Source organism: Ciona intestinalis, chromosome 1 (genome assembly GCF_000224145.3).
Source record: "Ciona intestinalis chromosome 1, KH, whole genome shotgun sequence".
Classification (NCBI taxonomy): Eukaryota; Metazoa; Chordata; class Ascidiacea; order Phlebobranchia; family Cionidae; genus Ciona; species Ciona intestinalis.
Genome location: NC_020166.2, coordinates 6,206,165 through 6,222,258, shown reverse-complemented (window position 1 = coordinate 6,222,258; position 16,094 = coordinate 6,206,165). Strand labels below are relative to the sequence as shown.

The 16,094-nt window shown below is 34.6% G+C and overlaps 2 protein-coding genes and 1 long non-coding RNA gene across 4 annotated transcripts; 1 reads left to right on the top strand and 2 right to left on the bottom strand.

Annotated features, from left to right (window-relative positions):
- Positions 1 to 77: 77 nt before the first annotated feature.
- LOC100179077 (extracellular matrix protein A-like) lies at positions 78 to 9,002 on the top strand. Of its 2 annotated transcripts, XM_026833943.1 has the most exons (23): positions 78 to 193; positions 247 to 412; positions 1,064 to 1,227; positions 1,526 to 1,646; positions 1,955 to 2,104; positions 2,404 to 2,523; positions 2,668 to 3,276; positions 3,485 to 3,576; positions 3,627 to 3,792; positions 4,608 to 4,771; positions 4,936 to 5,056; positions 5,303 to 5,452; positions 5,536 to 5,655; positions 5,795 to 6,247; positions 6,371 to 6,403; positions 6,462 to 6,625; positions 6,765 to 6,882; positions 7,008 to 7,160; positions 7,313 to 7,426; positions 7,494 to 8,108; positions 8,163 to 8,269; positions 8,338 to 8,395; positions 8,518 to 9,002. In XM_026833943.1, exons 1-23 carry the CDS (start codon positions 191 to 193, stop codon positions 8,784 to 8,786), a joined length of 4,230 nt encoding a protein of 1,409 aa, XP_026689744.1. In that variant the 5' UTR covers positions 78 to 190; the 3' UTR covers positions 8,787 to 9,002. The 2 variants fall into 2 exon arrangements, with proteins under 2 accessions (XP_026689744.1, XP_026689742.1); XM_026833941.1 differs by having other exon boundaries at positions 5,795 to 6,403.
- Positions 9,003 to 10,284: 1,282 nt separating this feature from the next.
- LOC113474492 lies at positions 10,285 to 11,467 on the bottom strand. Its single transcript, XR_003396154.1, has 4 exons — positions 11,375 to 11,467; positions 11,257 to 11,315; positions 11,165 to 11,202; positions 10,285 to 10,968 (listed from the first exon to the last, which is right to left on the bottom strand). It is a non-coding gene; the product is annotated as an uncharacterized LOC113474492 (long non-coding RNA).
- A 1,153-nt stretch (positions 11,468 to 12,620) lies between these two features.
- Positions 12,621 to 13,634, bottom strand: LOC100183784 (phosphoethanolamine N-methyltransferase; the record flags this gene model as incomplete). Its single annotated transcript, XM_009864098.1, is given in 4 exon segments — positions 12,621 to 12,824; positions 12,996 to 13,141; positions 13,261 to 13,397; positions 13,479 to 13,634. Coding segments are annotated over 4 exon segments (493 nt in total), but the record flags the coding sequence as incomplete, so codon positions are not given.
- Positions 13,635 to 16,094: the final 2,460 nt, after the last annotated feature.

The following is a 16,094-nucleotide window of genomic DNA, read 5'->3' as shown; positions in this document are numbered from 1 at the left end:
CATATTTTTTGCTATCGTATTTGAAAGGATAATAGGCTACAAATTATGTTATGGTATTCAACAGCTTGTTTTAAAAGTAATTTGAATTAATTTTATTACAGCGTTAGTTGTTCCCCTTCTAAGAGCCACTAATGTCACTGATAACAACTTTATCATATCTTGGAACAGTCACTCTGAAATAATTTCTTATATGGTAGGTTTTACTTATTTATTTTTTGTATTTCCTTTAACCATAGCATTTTTTAGCTTTCTGTATTCACAAATGGTGCTTTGCATCGGTTGCTTAACCCATTGAGTTCAACGATAAGTTTGAATAATACATTGAATGGAGGGACAGAGTATTGTTTCAACATGACTTCCACTTATTCTGATGGCCAGATTGTGAGCTCGCCCACTGTATGTCAATTCACAGGTGAAATACTAATATGTAACTAGTTATTGCCTTTACGCTCGCTTTTGTTTCTATTAGAATTTTAACTTCATAATGATTAAACACAAATAGCTTGTTTGTCTGCTAGGTGTCGCGACCATGCTTATTTTCTTCCATTTTAGTATTAATATGGTTTTAACTGTAAGCATGACATGTCTTTTCATTTGAAATCTTACTTACTGTCATCGAAGAGACAAATAGCATTATTATTATATTATTAGAATTGTAGCTATTTCTTGGTTTAGGGGCATTCGTTAAATTCATGATCCTAATATTTTTTAATGTACTCCATAGTGTTTAGTGTAACTTACTTAGGTTTTAGTCTGATGTTAAACTGTGCTTATTAGTAGTTAGTATACAGTAGGTCAGTGGTCTAAAACTTTGCGCCACAGTGCTTTTGTGCTTAGTTTTTGAGGTCCTATGTTACCTTTTTGTATCCATTATTATAACTTTGTTAATAAATTTCCATATTAATTGTGAGTCTCAAGTTAAAAAGCGTTTCTAAAATGCCTCGCAATAAAATAGTAAGAACTAATGACATGTAATATGTTTTAGAAATTATCTTATGTACATAAACTTTTTTTTCTAAATTTATAATAATTTTACTGAACATTTATTTTCTCTGTTGTTTAGCCCCAAATACTGTAGAAGGCTTGTTTATAATTGAGTATGGAACAACATTCCTAATAATTGGTTGGAAGGACACTGTGGGAGCTAATATTTATGAGATAGTAGTTGTGGATGTTACACCAAGTAGCAGGAAAAGAAGACAAATTATGACACCAGCTACTTTTAATGTAATACAACATTTCCTATTAAAACTATAAGCACAATGTATTATTCAAGTACCAAATTGGGTTTAAAAGTACAAACTTTTTTTTAACTCACTCTTTAAGCTCCATTTGTGTTTTGGTCCAAGTCCAGTGCATTTTTTAGCATCAACAATGTTGTATAAATTCAGTGTGCATTATATAAGCTCTAGTTGTTGTAAACATTCAAATTTTATCATTAAGTCTATAAGCTTTCAATATTTATATATAGGTACCAAGCATAATTTAACGTACACATATAATGATGGAATTCCCATTAATACAGGTAACAGGTCAAACTAACACCACAATATCAAACCTTGACCCAGGAAGAAAATATGATATTTCTATTGCTGCAAGAAATGCTGGAGGGACTAGTCAACGTTCAAGCATTAGAGCCACAACCAGTAAGCATTTTAATTTCTAAAGGAAAATGTTATAATTAATACAAATTTTAATAACCGATAAGCATATTAATTTCTAAAAGGAAAACTACAATAAATACAACTTTCAAGAACCAGTTTCACAACTGCTAAGAAATCTAGTTATAAAAACTTAAAAAATATGCAATATTTTGTCTGTTGAATAAAGAATGAAACTTATTTTTCATTGTGTGGCGGGGAGCAAAAGTCATTATAACACAGGTGTTTTGTGTAACACACCTCATTCCTGCTAACGAGATATAACATTTGTAACTGTGGGTTATTATTACCAGCAACCCCACCTCCACAAGAATTGAAAGTGGAATTCTATGACGGTTTCTCTGCCAATATTTCATGGACTGTTTCGGCAGGAACCTCATTTTATAATGTTACATTTGTTGCAAACAATACAGAAGCTACTACTACCACCAGTAACACAACAGGTATATATTCTCTACTGCCATGTATAATTACAATATATATAAGGAAGTGTGTGCAACAACTTTTCCATTGTACAAAATCCACCATGGCTCTCAAACTTTTAGCTAGCGCCCCTTTTTATTCTTCTAAAGCTTTTTTTCGCGATCTTTTATAGTTCAGTGTATAACATATGCATTATTTTTATCAAAAATTGGTCCACTCTCAACAGTTCCTAAAGTATGGTTTTTGGCTTCTTGCAGTTTTGTAATCAGGTTTATTTTTTAGTAATCTTACATTTTTTAGTAGAATTACATTTTTATAGAAACCTGGTTCTCTAATCCTGCTTTAAATTCATCACTGAGCTACACTGTTTACCTGCAGTCTTGCAACCTAGATTCAGTTTGCAGTGCAAATTCAACTATATCTCTGGTACTGATACCAGGTAAGTAGTGGTGGATTTGGGTGTTTTTGTCTAACCACCTTAATTAAAATGTTACTAATTGTTGTAACCTTACTTACACTTTGTATTTTTCTGTATTACCTTATTGGTAAAAATATTCATTAACTAAGGATTGTTTTTATTCAGGTCCCTGTGCGAATCAAACACATAAATGTCATTCGAATGCTGCATGTGTCAATACCTCCAAAAGCTTTTTTTGTTTTTGCAAAGCTGGGTTTACCGGTGATGGTGTAAACTGCACAGATATTGATGAATGTGCATTGGGAACACACAACTGCAATACAAGTGCTACTTGCAACAACACAATTGGAAGTTTTACATGTGCTTGCAATACTGGGTTTACTGGTAACGGTGTATCATGCACAGATATTGATGAATGCACATTGGGTACACACAACTGTCATGCAAATGCTACTTGTACCAACACAACTGGAAGTTTCACATGTACTTGCAATACTGGGTTTACTGGTGATGGTGTGTCATGTACAGATATTGATGAATGCACATTGGGTACACACAACTGTCATGCCAATGCTACTTGTACCAACACAAATGGAAGTTTTACATGTGCCTGCAACACTGGGTTTACTGGTGATGGTGTAACATGTACAGATATTAATGAATGTACATTGGGTACACACAACTGCGACACAAATGCTAATTGTACTAACACAATTGGAAGTTTTACATGTGCTTGCAATACTGGTTTTCTTGGGAATGGTACATGGTGTTCATGTAAGTTATGTTTGTTAGTATTGGCTTTGTAATTGACTCTTTTCCACAATTTTTGTTTGTAGTGTGTTTTAACAACTGTTGTTTTGCTGTTAATTTCCTTCTCTTTAAATAACGTATTCTTTGCTTTCGTATATAGAAGGATAATAAAAATCGTGTTACTGTATTTAACAGCTTGTTTTAAAAGTAATTTAAATCAAATATTTTACAGCGATAGTTGTTCCCCTTCTAAGAGCCACTAATATCACTGAAAACAACTTTATCATATCTTGGAACAGTCACTCTGAAATCATTTCTCATATGGTAGGTTTTAGATATTATCTTTGTATTTTTTTAACCATAGCATTTTTTAGCTTTCTGTATTCACAAATGGTGCTTTGCATTTGTTGCTCAACCCATTGAGTTCAACGATAAGTATGAATAATACATTGAATGGAGGGACAGAGTATTGTTTCAACATGATTTCAACATATTCTGATGGTCAGATTGTGGGCTCGCCCACTGTATGTCAATTTACAGGTATTGATTTTATAGTAAACTAACATACAAGCCACTTAGTGCTAGAGTAAAATATATTTTAAACTGTAGTTTACTGTGTATTATATAGTTTGCTTTTACTCAAATACTTAATGCATTTACCACTAAGGCATAAACTTTAGTATTTAAACTTGGGTGCAAAAGTCTTTTAACACTAATCCCTGTAATTCACACTAAAGTTTTAAATGTATTTTTTCTGAATTAATTTAGTAAAAACTCATTAATAAATGTAGGGATGCACATTACAGAATAATTAGGTATTCTAGGATATCCTAGAATACTTTATTTCGAATCTAGAATTCCGAATCTAGAATTTCGAATCTTTTTATATTTATAGGAAAATGAATTTTACCCACAAAAGTCAGTTTATTGACTCTTTCATAGCAGCCTTGTTGGATCACAAGCTGTAAAATGATCAAAAATTATACCATTGGGTAGTTTTTGCGTCACGAAACGTATAGCAAGCTATGAAAAGACGTTACGAAACGTTTACTCTCGAAAGTCCCACAAACACAAAAAATTTTTTTTTTTCAAAATTAATAAGTTTCAAAAATTGTTATTATAGTATGTGAGGTGACGTGTGATGACGTCATTAAACAGAATACCGAATCCCGTAATTAGATTCAAATACAAAAGGATTCGAATCTCATGGATTCGAAATTCTGTAATGTGCATCCCTAAATAAATGTTGTTTAGTCCTAAAAAAAGTGAACGAAATACATAAACATTATCTTCTGTACGGAAACTTTTTCTAAATTTATATTATTTACTGATCAATTACTTTCTCTGTTGTTTAGCCCCAAATACTGTAGAAGGCTTGTTTATAATTGAGTATGGAACAACATTCCTAATAATTGGTTGGAAGGACACTGTGGGAGCTAATATTTATGAGATAGTAGTTGTGGATGTTACACCAAGTAGCAGGAAAAGAAGACAAATTATGACACCAGCTACTTTTAATGTAATATGACAACTCAGTTATCAATAAAATTCTAAATGGGTTTAATTTTTTATGTTAAAACTGCTCAGATTGTATCATAAAGTCTATAAGCTTTCAATATTTATATATAGGTACCAAGCATAATTTAACATGCACATATGATAATGAAATTCCCATAAATACAGGTAACAGGACAAACTAACACCACAATATCAAACCTTGACCCAGGAAGAAAATATTCTATTTCTATTGCTGCAAGGAACACTGGAGGGACTAGTCAGCGTTCAAGCATTAGTGCTGCAACAAGTAAGCATATTAATTTTTAAAAGGAAAATGTTAATTACAACTGATACAACTTTCCATAACCAGTATCATAACTGCCAATAAATCTAGCTACAAATACTTCAAAAATATGCAATATTCTGTTTAATAAAAAAAAAACTTGTTTATAGTCACTGGCAGCAAAGTCATTATAACACAGGTGTTTTGTTTAACACACCTCATTCCTGCTAACGAGATATAACATTTGTAACTGTGGGTTATTATTACCAGCAACCCCACCTCCACAAGAATTGAAAGTGGAATCCTATGACGGTTTCTCTGCCAATATTTCATGGACTGTTTCGGCAGGAACCTCATTTTATAACGTTACATTTGTTGCAAACAATACAGAAGCTACTACTACCACCAGTAACACAACAGGTATATATTCTCTACTGCTATGTATAATTACAATATATATAAGCAAGTGTGTGCAATAAACCTTATACATGTTACCTTTTTAGAAACCTGGTTCTCTAATCCTGCTTTAAATGCGTCACTGAGCTACACTGTTTACCTGCAGTCTTGCAACCTAGATTCAGTTTGCAGTGCAAATTCAACTATATCTCTGGTACTGATACCAGGTAAGTAGTGGTGGATTTGGGTGTTTTTATGTCTAACAATTTTAATTTAATTGTTACTAATTGTTGTAACCATACTTACATTTTTTTGTATTACCTTATTGGTGAAATTGTTCAGTAACTTAAAATTGTTTTTATTTAGATCCCTGTGCGAATCAAACACATAAATGTCATTCAAATGCTGGATGTGTCAATACCTCCAAAAACTTTTTTTGTTTTTGCAAAGCTGGGTTTACTGGTGATGGTCTAACATGCACAGATATTGATGAATGTGCATTGGGAACTCACAACTGCAATACAAGTGCTACTTGTAACAACACACCTGGAAGCTTTACTTGTTCCTGTGACACTGGATACAGTGGCAATGGGATAAACTGCACAGATATTAATGAATGTGCACTGAGGTTGCATAACTGCAGTTACAATGCTAACTGTACCAACACAAATGGAAGTTTTGCATGTTCTTGCAATACTGGGTTTACTGGTGATGGTGTAAACTGCACAGATATTGATGAATGCACATTGGGTACACACAACTGCAATGCAAGTGCTAATTGTACCAACACAATTGGAAGTTTTACATGTACTTGCAATAGTGGGCTTACTGGTGATGGCTTGAATTGTACAGATATTGATGAATGCAAAGTGGGTACACACAACTGCCATGAAAATGCTACTTGTACCAACACAAAAGGAAGTTTTACATGTGCTTGCAAACCTGGGTTTGGCGGGAATGGATCATTTTGCGGAGGTAATTCTCAATGTTCCGATTTAAGTCAACATTATGATTATCATACACTTGATTGCAGCTCTTGGGAAAGTAACTGGGTTCATGGTGATTGACGTTGGAAGTACTAACATCTCTATGAAATGGGATTCTGTGGATGGTGCAATATCCTATGTGTTATCTGTTATAACAAGTTCTACAAGTGCTCGGAAACGAAGGGCTGTATTTTCAGATAGTCCCTTCACTGTAAGTGGTGTATATGACTGTGTTTGTTGTCTGGTTTTGAATATGAAACTGACTAATAAAAACTTAGCAGACAAGATGTGTATGAATCCATTCTTAATTTTCAAGTTATATTCAATTAAGTTTAAAATATACATTGCAGGTAACTGGAACCAATTTAACAGTCAATGGTCTCCAAAGTGGAAGTAGATACAATGCAAGCATCCGTGCTCAAAATAATGCTGGGAATGGACCATTGTCTTACCTTCAAGTTACAACTCGTAAGTGAACATCAGTTGCCCCTATTTTTGCGATGTGTTATCTTGATAAATCTCATTTATAACTTAACATATCTGAAGTTTTCTACTAATTAAATGTGATGACTATATTTACATATTCTTTCAAGGTCCATCACCCCCTATGAACCTCAGTGTTAATATTACAAACATCACTGAAGCAGTTGCTACATGGCTTGCCCCTGAAGGAGCTGTGACATATAACGTCACTTTTACAACGATGAACAATGCACCTATAATTTCAAGACAATTTTCACAAATAGGTTTTATGTATATGTCATCTTTGTTTTTAATTTAGTATTTTTAAAACAAAAGTTTAAACTGAAAAGTTTGGCTCCTTAATCAGCTGTCACATTGAACTTCCTTTAAGTCCAATGAATATCGAAATTACCCAGTCACATTTATATTGTTACAGGTGATGAAATTTTCTTACAAAATTTGGAAGCTCCTGGCGTCTATGAAGTTTCTGTATCTGCTTGTAATGTTGATAACTTATGTGGTTCTTCAGTAAAAACAATATTTATTATTGGTAAGTCTTGTTCAAATGGTCTTCTTTCATTATTTTTGAATAAATTCATTGGTTAACTTCTATACAGATTTAGATGAGTGCAAATATGGTACACACAACTGTCATGAAAATGCTAATTGCTCCAACACCATGACAAATTATATTTGCGCTTGCAAAACTGGGTTTACTGGTGATGGTATAAATTGCACAGATATTAATGAGTGTGCAATGCGTACACACAACTGCCATGCCAATAGTACTTGTACCAACACAACAGGAAGTTTTACATGTACTTGCAACCCTGGGTTTACTGGTGATGGTGTATCATGCACAGATGTTGATGAATGCACATTGGGTAGACACAACTGTGACACAAATGCTACTTGTACCAACACAACTGGAAGTTTTACATGTACTTGCAATACTGGCTTTACTGGTAATGGTGCAACATGCGCCGATATTGATGAATGTACATTCGGTACACACAACTGTAATACAAGTGCTACTTGTAATAACACAATTGGAAGTTTTACATGTGCATGCAAAACTGGGTTTACTGGTGATGGGGTAAACTGCACAGATATTGATGAATGTGCTTTGGTTACACACAACTGCCATGCATTTGCAACTTGTACCAACACAATTGGAAGTTTTACTTGTTCCTGCAATTCTGGGTTTACTGGAAATGGAATAATATGCAACCGTAGGTCTATGGCATTTCTACCCTTCACAATGCAGTAACAACATTTGATTTCAGGTGAAATACTAGTGGCTGCCATTGTGATACCCGTGGTTATACTTTTGCTCCTAATACTTTTAGTGCTGCTGATTATTTGGTATAATCGGAGAAGGAAAAGAAAAGAGGTATAGAAGCTTTGTTAGTTACTGTGTGAATTATGTATCGGTGCAAACTAATCAATATATCTTTTCAGATAAAACTGCAAAAACAACCTATGTCTCCAATCAGTGGTGACCCAAGAGTCAGTGAAGGTAAAATTAATTTAACAATTACCAAGGATTAGGAGCTTTATTAATTTACATGGCATACTGTGGATTGAATAATACCTATTCCATAGTATTAAATTAAACCTAATATTATTTTTTTTTATTAGTAAGAGATGCTAGGTCAAGAAGTGGCTCCATGGACACAGGGTATGGTGGTGAAGAAAATGGTACAGAAGTACAGCTCACGATAGCTGACAACGAAATAGGAACTGAAGAAAATGAAGCCACCAATGTTGAGTCTGTCACAAGTATGCCAAGCAACCCACAAACCACCGAGCCAGTCTATGCCAAGGTTCAAAAGACAAGTAGTAAAAGAAGTGAAACTTCTGAAGCACAACCAGAAGAAGCAAATATTAAATTCAAGACAAAATTGTGATAAATTTAAACAAATTGAAGAACGCACTTACTTTTTTCTCTCATTCTTCTACAATATTTGGTAACTAGTTTTGGTATATGCCAGTATTTGTTATTCACTGTGCATGAGCTCACCCACGGGTTCAAGGCACTAGTATTTATTCTATTTTTAGTTACTTATGTCATATATAAGTAACAAAGATTTTACTAAACCTTAATTACATACACGTTACACATATATATTGCACAAAATCACTAACCTTGAGACTTATTGCTAAATACTGAGTGTATATTGCTTCATTGGTCTTCTTCGAATTCGTATAATCGCTAAGCGACAAGATGCGTTCAATTTATAGAATTTAACCAGTTTAATATATATTCATAACTACCGGTACTTGTAAGGTCAGTTTTTACCACAATTTGAACTTATAAATTTGACAACTGATTGGTTAAAATTTACCCACGTGATTGTTGCCGCCAAAGTGGAATGAAGGTTTACAAGTGACGTCATATAGGCAAATAATGTCGTAAATTTGATATTTTTCTTCTAAATATTTTTACACCACACGTTTATTTGCTTTTTTCTACTTTTCTGTTAAGCTTGGGATGCAATAAAAGACTATATATGGTAACAAGCTTTTAATCAGTTTTTAACATGAGCACTAAGTAAAGGTACGTTTATTTAAAACAATTGACAAAGACGAAGATGCACAATTTGCAACGTGGTATATTATTTATGTAATCTGTCTTAATTTCGTTGATGATAAGGTACGCTTAAATTGCCTTTTTATGTGGCAGGGTACGAGAAGATGGGGCACATTTAAACAGCAAAGATGATGTCATCGATTAATGCTTTGACTGCAGTCTAGCGCCACCGGTTGACATGTCTAAATATTGCCTTTTCTCGATCTTTGTTTAAGATACGTGACTACTGTATTTCATGTAACCGCTGAATTTCGCGTATACAAATTAAATACACGGTGACGCAATGACTGACGTCACTTTTTCGTGACGTATCATGATTGTTACCTAATATTCTAAGCCAGAAAGCATAAATTAAGTTTAAATTAAGAAGACATGGCACGCTTGTAAAGCTAAACGGAAGGACTATCATCGAAGAAGCTGCTGAAAAATAAAAAAACAAGATTGAAATACCTTCGTAGCTTATCTGGCTGGCGTTGGTGGAAAGCCACTACGGCACGACAAGCCCCCAGCCAATGGTAGTGGGTTTCTACTCCGGTGAGAAACCCCTTGCCATACCTAGGCAAGGTAAAACAAACCATATAGACAAAAAAAGGTACAACGAAACACATAGACAATGTGCAAAACAAAAATACACCAACAAAAAGACAGAAATAGTAAGAGGGTGCAGCGACGTACATGTGCAGCATGCAATGAACACAACAGCTCAACCATTCAAAAGGGGGACGCAGTCAAAAAGTAACTACGGCGAACATATTCATTGAAACATCTTCAAAGAAAATATAACTGAAAGACAATCATCTGCATTGTACACCATATTAAATGTTTGACCACAAGGTCCGCAGTTTCTAATCAAAGGGTAAGTCGCCATGTTTGTACCGCGATACACACGTCGTGTCATCACACAATATTATAACGTTTGAGTGTTACGCACCGCATCGACCGTTACAAAACTTCGGTGGGTTGTTACACGAACCGCATTGACAGTGACCGAAGTTCCAGCGTAGCATCACTGGCGGTGACGTACAAGCAACAACCCGACCGTTAAGAAACTTAAATCAAAACTGATGTAACCGCGCCGAACGCAGGGTCATGACAATGCTATGACCCACCGTATAGACGTCGTAGCGAAATTGTGACGTGGCCATCGCCCCAATCGCGCTACATGACGTTTGATTCAAGTTTAGTCGCGTAAAAAGGTTTACCTACGAGTATATAAATGAACTTTTATCACTTTTATAGGAATGTTGTGTTGATATTACTAGAGTATTTTTGTACCAACATAGCAAAAAAATCTGATCCAGCTAGAATTTTGCCATGGTTTCATTCGAAAATGTTTCAATGACATTCAAAATGCACTATAGTAGTGACTGACTAAAAATAGCTGGCAACATTAGATCCAGCATAATAATAATACAGCAGTGCAGACAGACACACACGCAACTCAATTAAAAATCCCAAACCGCGTATCCATTATCGGCGTCTTCGTCTTTTTTCTTCGTCTGCAAAGGTATATGGTATAACCATAGATGTCTAAACATGTTTAGATATCTATGGTATAACTATAGTCAAACCGCAGTTATATATACGTATTGGTTACATTACAGGTAAAACATACACGGATTCCATTTTTAATTTGGTTTTAAATTTCCTTTTATTATTAGACATTCACAATAATATACACTATATATACAATACCTTGCGCTTTTCTTCTGCAGCTTTATTCGCAGACTTTTCTGCAACAATTTAATCGTTGAACATTACGTTGTATATTATAACGTCATAATTACCTTCATTCCATTTTCGCGCCATGGTCCGCTTGATCATCTGTGACGTCACATACCAAAATCTATAACAAATCGGTATTAAAATATATTAACCCAGTTTGTGACAAAACAATGAACTTACTAAGTGGGTTCTTCTACTTCGTGACGTCACACCATCGGTGTTTCTAGAAAAGAACTTTTGTACGTAATATTGTCAATTGTTATTTATACTTTACGAATTCTTTGATCTTCTTGTTTCGCGCTCATAGCGGAAATATAAATAAAATATACAACTAAAGTGCCTCGCGTCAACGCAAAACGTACATGCTGCATGGGGCCCCATGCAAAAAAACGTAGCGAAACGCACGCGTAGGACAGTCGCGCTTTGTTCGGCTATGACGAAACGAAGCTAACAAAACGCAGCGATTTTGAACCGAGACATTGCGTGTGAAGTCGCGAGCGACGTAATAAAGAACTATACTGCGATTGCTGAAAATGAAGGTATTAAAGAAGAATTTAAATCTAAACTGTCATAAAATATGAAACGCAGTAAGGCATGAAACTTGTAACATAATATTATGGTATGTATTGTAGTACAATAATGTTACTTTATAGTAGCATACAACTATAATATACGGTATATTATACAACATGTTATAACATAATATAATACATAAGTAATGAAATATAAACACTTAACTTAAGTTGTGCAATACACCTCCTTCAAACCTTCCAACTATATAGTAACTTCTGGTGCGGAACCAACTGCATCTAAACTGGAACGTGGTAACTCGCTTTGTGAAAATGCGTTTTATGCACGGAGTAATCAAGTCCGGCGTAATCAGCTGGTGCGAGGCGTCAGTCACGTGAGCAATCTGACCAAACAACAGATTGTGACGTCGGTTTAACGGCGTGCTTTTTGTGGCGTCGATTTAACATTGTGGTATAACAACTTAAGTTCACATTGATTAGAGGTTTTAGATTGTCTTTACTCGAATTTACCTTCAACATCGTTTTTATTCTATATACGGGTAAGGTCTAACGGCAAGGCATAAACTACATGGCAACCATATTTAATTTCAGTGCCACCGAGTTATTCATGCCTTTATTAATTTTTAGGCACCAAAAAATCACCCACAAAGAAACATACATGGCAACTCGTAAGCTAATACGAAGTGTATCTATAACCACCTGTGTTAACGGCTGCGTTGCTACGGCCACAAGAACATAAAGCAACGGCACAGGTCGTATGTGTTCTTAGCCGGGCGTATGAGTCCTAATCCAACATTCCTATTGTAATCTAATCATTCTCCACTGTAACCGCATATGCGATAAAGTGGAAATGTTACAATAGCTCAAGTTGTGTAATGTCAAATATTTCAAATTGCGATGCAGATCAATAAATAATACAACTTGCTATATTTTAACACAATACAACTTATATTCTGGAATACATTTTATTCGTATTAAATTTTAATCTGTTTGGACCCTAATCATGTTGACAGTTCGACAGTAAGTAACTAGTCGTGCTGTATGTTCTAGACTTCGACACGCTCCATGATCCAATATATCTGATGTTGGTTTCGTTTGTACTGCGAATATAGAAATAATGGTTTAAAATCTTCGTTTACTAAAATAATATTTAATTTAAATCAGTTTAATCAATCAAAATCAGGTTAATTTAATGTTGGTCTTAAAAAATATTTACAATAAATCAGATTAAATTTATTGTAGGTTTCAATAGTTAAAATAAATAAGTTTACTTTAATGTAGGTTTCAACCGGTTCATGTATTAGTACATTAAAACCAAAAGAACCATTCTCCGTCTTTGCAGTTACAGAGTTGATCATCTTGTTGTAGTCAGGCGGTGAGCGAAACACTGATGGATTGTCTTCACATCCTTGGTTTCCTGCACGTAAAAAATCCATAAGTTTTGTTAGTCTGGCTGATTAATTAAAAAAAATGTTGAAAGTATAAACATAATACACAATTATAAAATTATAGGAATTTTGTTTCAATGCAACGTACCAACTTTGGTGTAGCAAGACTCCCTGAAAAACATTATCCCTCCAGGACGCAGCCATTTCAAGATACGGGATAATAGAGTTTTTGCCTCATCGTCGTATAAATACATGAACAACCAGTTGGAAAACACCATGTCAAAACTGCGGTTTAAAGGGTAGTGAAATGCATATAATTGTGGCTGCATTATATTTGCCGTATATCACATTAAAATGTTTACCCACCTTAGGTCGGGGAAATCTAACTTCATGACGTTCTCGCACTTTAGCTGTAGATTGTTTCTGTGCGAATTTAATTCTTTGTTTCGTTCAATGAACTTCTGCATGAAGTCGACAGCGACGACATTCTTGGCTTTATCGCACAAACGAGATGTAAATCGACTGCCACATATAGGGTTGTGTTATAATGAAGGATGCGCTTTTTTGTTTAATCGTGCTCGTGGCCAGTTTCAGTTAAACACTGCTGGTGTTTTAAATTTTTAACAGCCATACAATACCTGCTTATGGTTGAGCACGTTTGTTGTTGATGGTACTTTGTAATGTTTTACTGTATATGACTGTTGGTTAGAACAAACGTTTAGTGACCATTGCCGAGAAGCAATCGCCATTAAGTGTCTCCGCTAAGGCTATATACGGATTCACAAAATTATTGAATAAAGGTAACTTACTTTATCCTCGCATGGCCGGAAAACGACAATCGTTATCACACGGGTTTATCACCTCGTGACAGCTTACGAGTTACCATGTATGTTACTTCGTGGGTGATTATTATCACAGAAATAAAAAAGAGTAGAACGCGCAACTGCCCAAAACCGTGATACATTCTTTTTTCTATTCACGTGACCGCCAACTCCGTCCCCATTTCGCTTGGTCTCCATTGTAAAAGATAGGCGCATAGTAGTTTTAGCTGTTTATTTTAAAAACCAACTGTTCACGTTTATTAGGCCGGTTTAGATATTTGGTAGGTTAACGCTTACAGTTTACCACTTGAATGAATGAATGAATGAAAGAAATTTATTTCGCCTCTTCGGTCACGATAACGAAGAACAAGAGAGTTGACAAAAAGCGAGACACAAGAGAGTTGACAAAAAGCTAAGACTATAACGGTAAAACAACAGTTGTTAAAACACGCTTATGGATAAAAAAGAAAGAAATAATGTTTTGGATAAAGGCGTGACCGTTACACCCTACATACGATACAATGTAAAAATTGTGTTAAGAACATTTAATTAAACATATTAAGGTTCTAATTGGAAGAAAACTTTTTAGGAAATTTAATTATTTAATAATTTTAATTAAAAATCTTCAAACAAACGGTTTTTATATATATTATAAAATAGTTGTTTTACCATATAACTTTAAATTAGGTCAAAAAACGAAGAAAATCTACATAAAACGCCCTCTATTCCATTGGCTACAATAGTAAACGGGAACGACCTGCGAAAGAGAGAGAGAGAGTATATATCACCTCTCTCCTTTACCAACATTGAAGCTGCGCGTTCCATTCTTTTATATTGAGCACGTTAGTGGTCATATAGATTCTTTTTCGTCGAACAGTTGTTCTTGTTGTTGTTGTTTTCGTGACTTTTTCAGCACTTATCTCAATTCTTAATTATAGCATTTTTCTTTATTCTCTTGATTGAAATCAAATCATAATATATATTTATAATTTTTAGACTGAATTTTAAGATTTAAAACCGCACGATGAGCGATTAATTAACCATTACTTCCCTCCTGCACTTTACATAGCGGAAACACTGTCTGGGAGTTTGGCGGGGAACGACGGCACGTGTTGTATCCACACAACGATTCACGACTGAATCAAACTATTAGCATTTAAGTGGGGACGCATTAAAAGCACTACTCTTATACCGTATTATCATTAATCGTAAATGAAACATTATTTTTAATTCAACATCATATGATTAATATTAACTTCTAACATTACCTAATTACTACGTGATTACGGTTTGTCAAAATTCATGAAAACAAACGTTTTTAGGCGACGACAACGTTAACTAGTGTAAGTTTACAAAAACACATGGTACAGGAGTTGTACAAGGCGTATTTAAACATATTCTTTACCAATCACTCAATCCTCATACGTCATAAGTTAGTTATAATACATTTATAAATACATTCTGCCTACTGCTCCACAGTCACCAATGGCGACTAGAACCCGTTTTGTTGGTTACTTCAGATTTGTTTTTGATCGAGCCAAGTCGACCGTTGTAGTAAAAGGATTAATTAAATAATATAGTCGGGTGGGGCTAGATGTGACACCTTTTCATTATGTTTTCTCTTCTTCTATTTGGTAGTAAACAAAGAACATTTAATGAATTATAAAACCATGTTCTCACGACTTCCATAAACCGTTGTTTATTGTTTAAAACACGATAAGGCTATTTGGATATTATGTGTTAAAGGTGTCCCATCGTCCCCGACTCTACTATCTTATGCTAATTAGTTTAAAACGTGCTCATTCATTAGATCTGTGATCTCTTGTCGTATTTTTTATACGAATAAAACGGCAATTCCTCTAAACCAGAGCTTTCATTTAAAAATAAAAACCCTCTAAGTTACATACAGGGTAAATAAGCGATTTCGTTGTATACAATACAACCCTGGTAATAAAACAAGTGCCGTTGCCCCGGCGTACGAAGATATACGCATGTTACATTATTCATTCAACCTAAATCGTATTTTTAACCTCCAGGACGAACCATGTGGCGATATAGATACTTTCTACAACAAGCAATTGTCGCCCTATCCCGTCCTTGTTGACCAAGATGCAATGTACGAAGCTTGTCGTATCCCAGTTGAAGTTTAGAATTTATAACA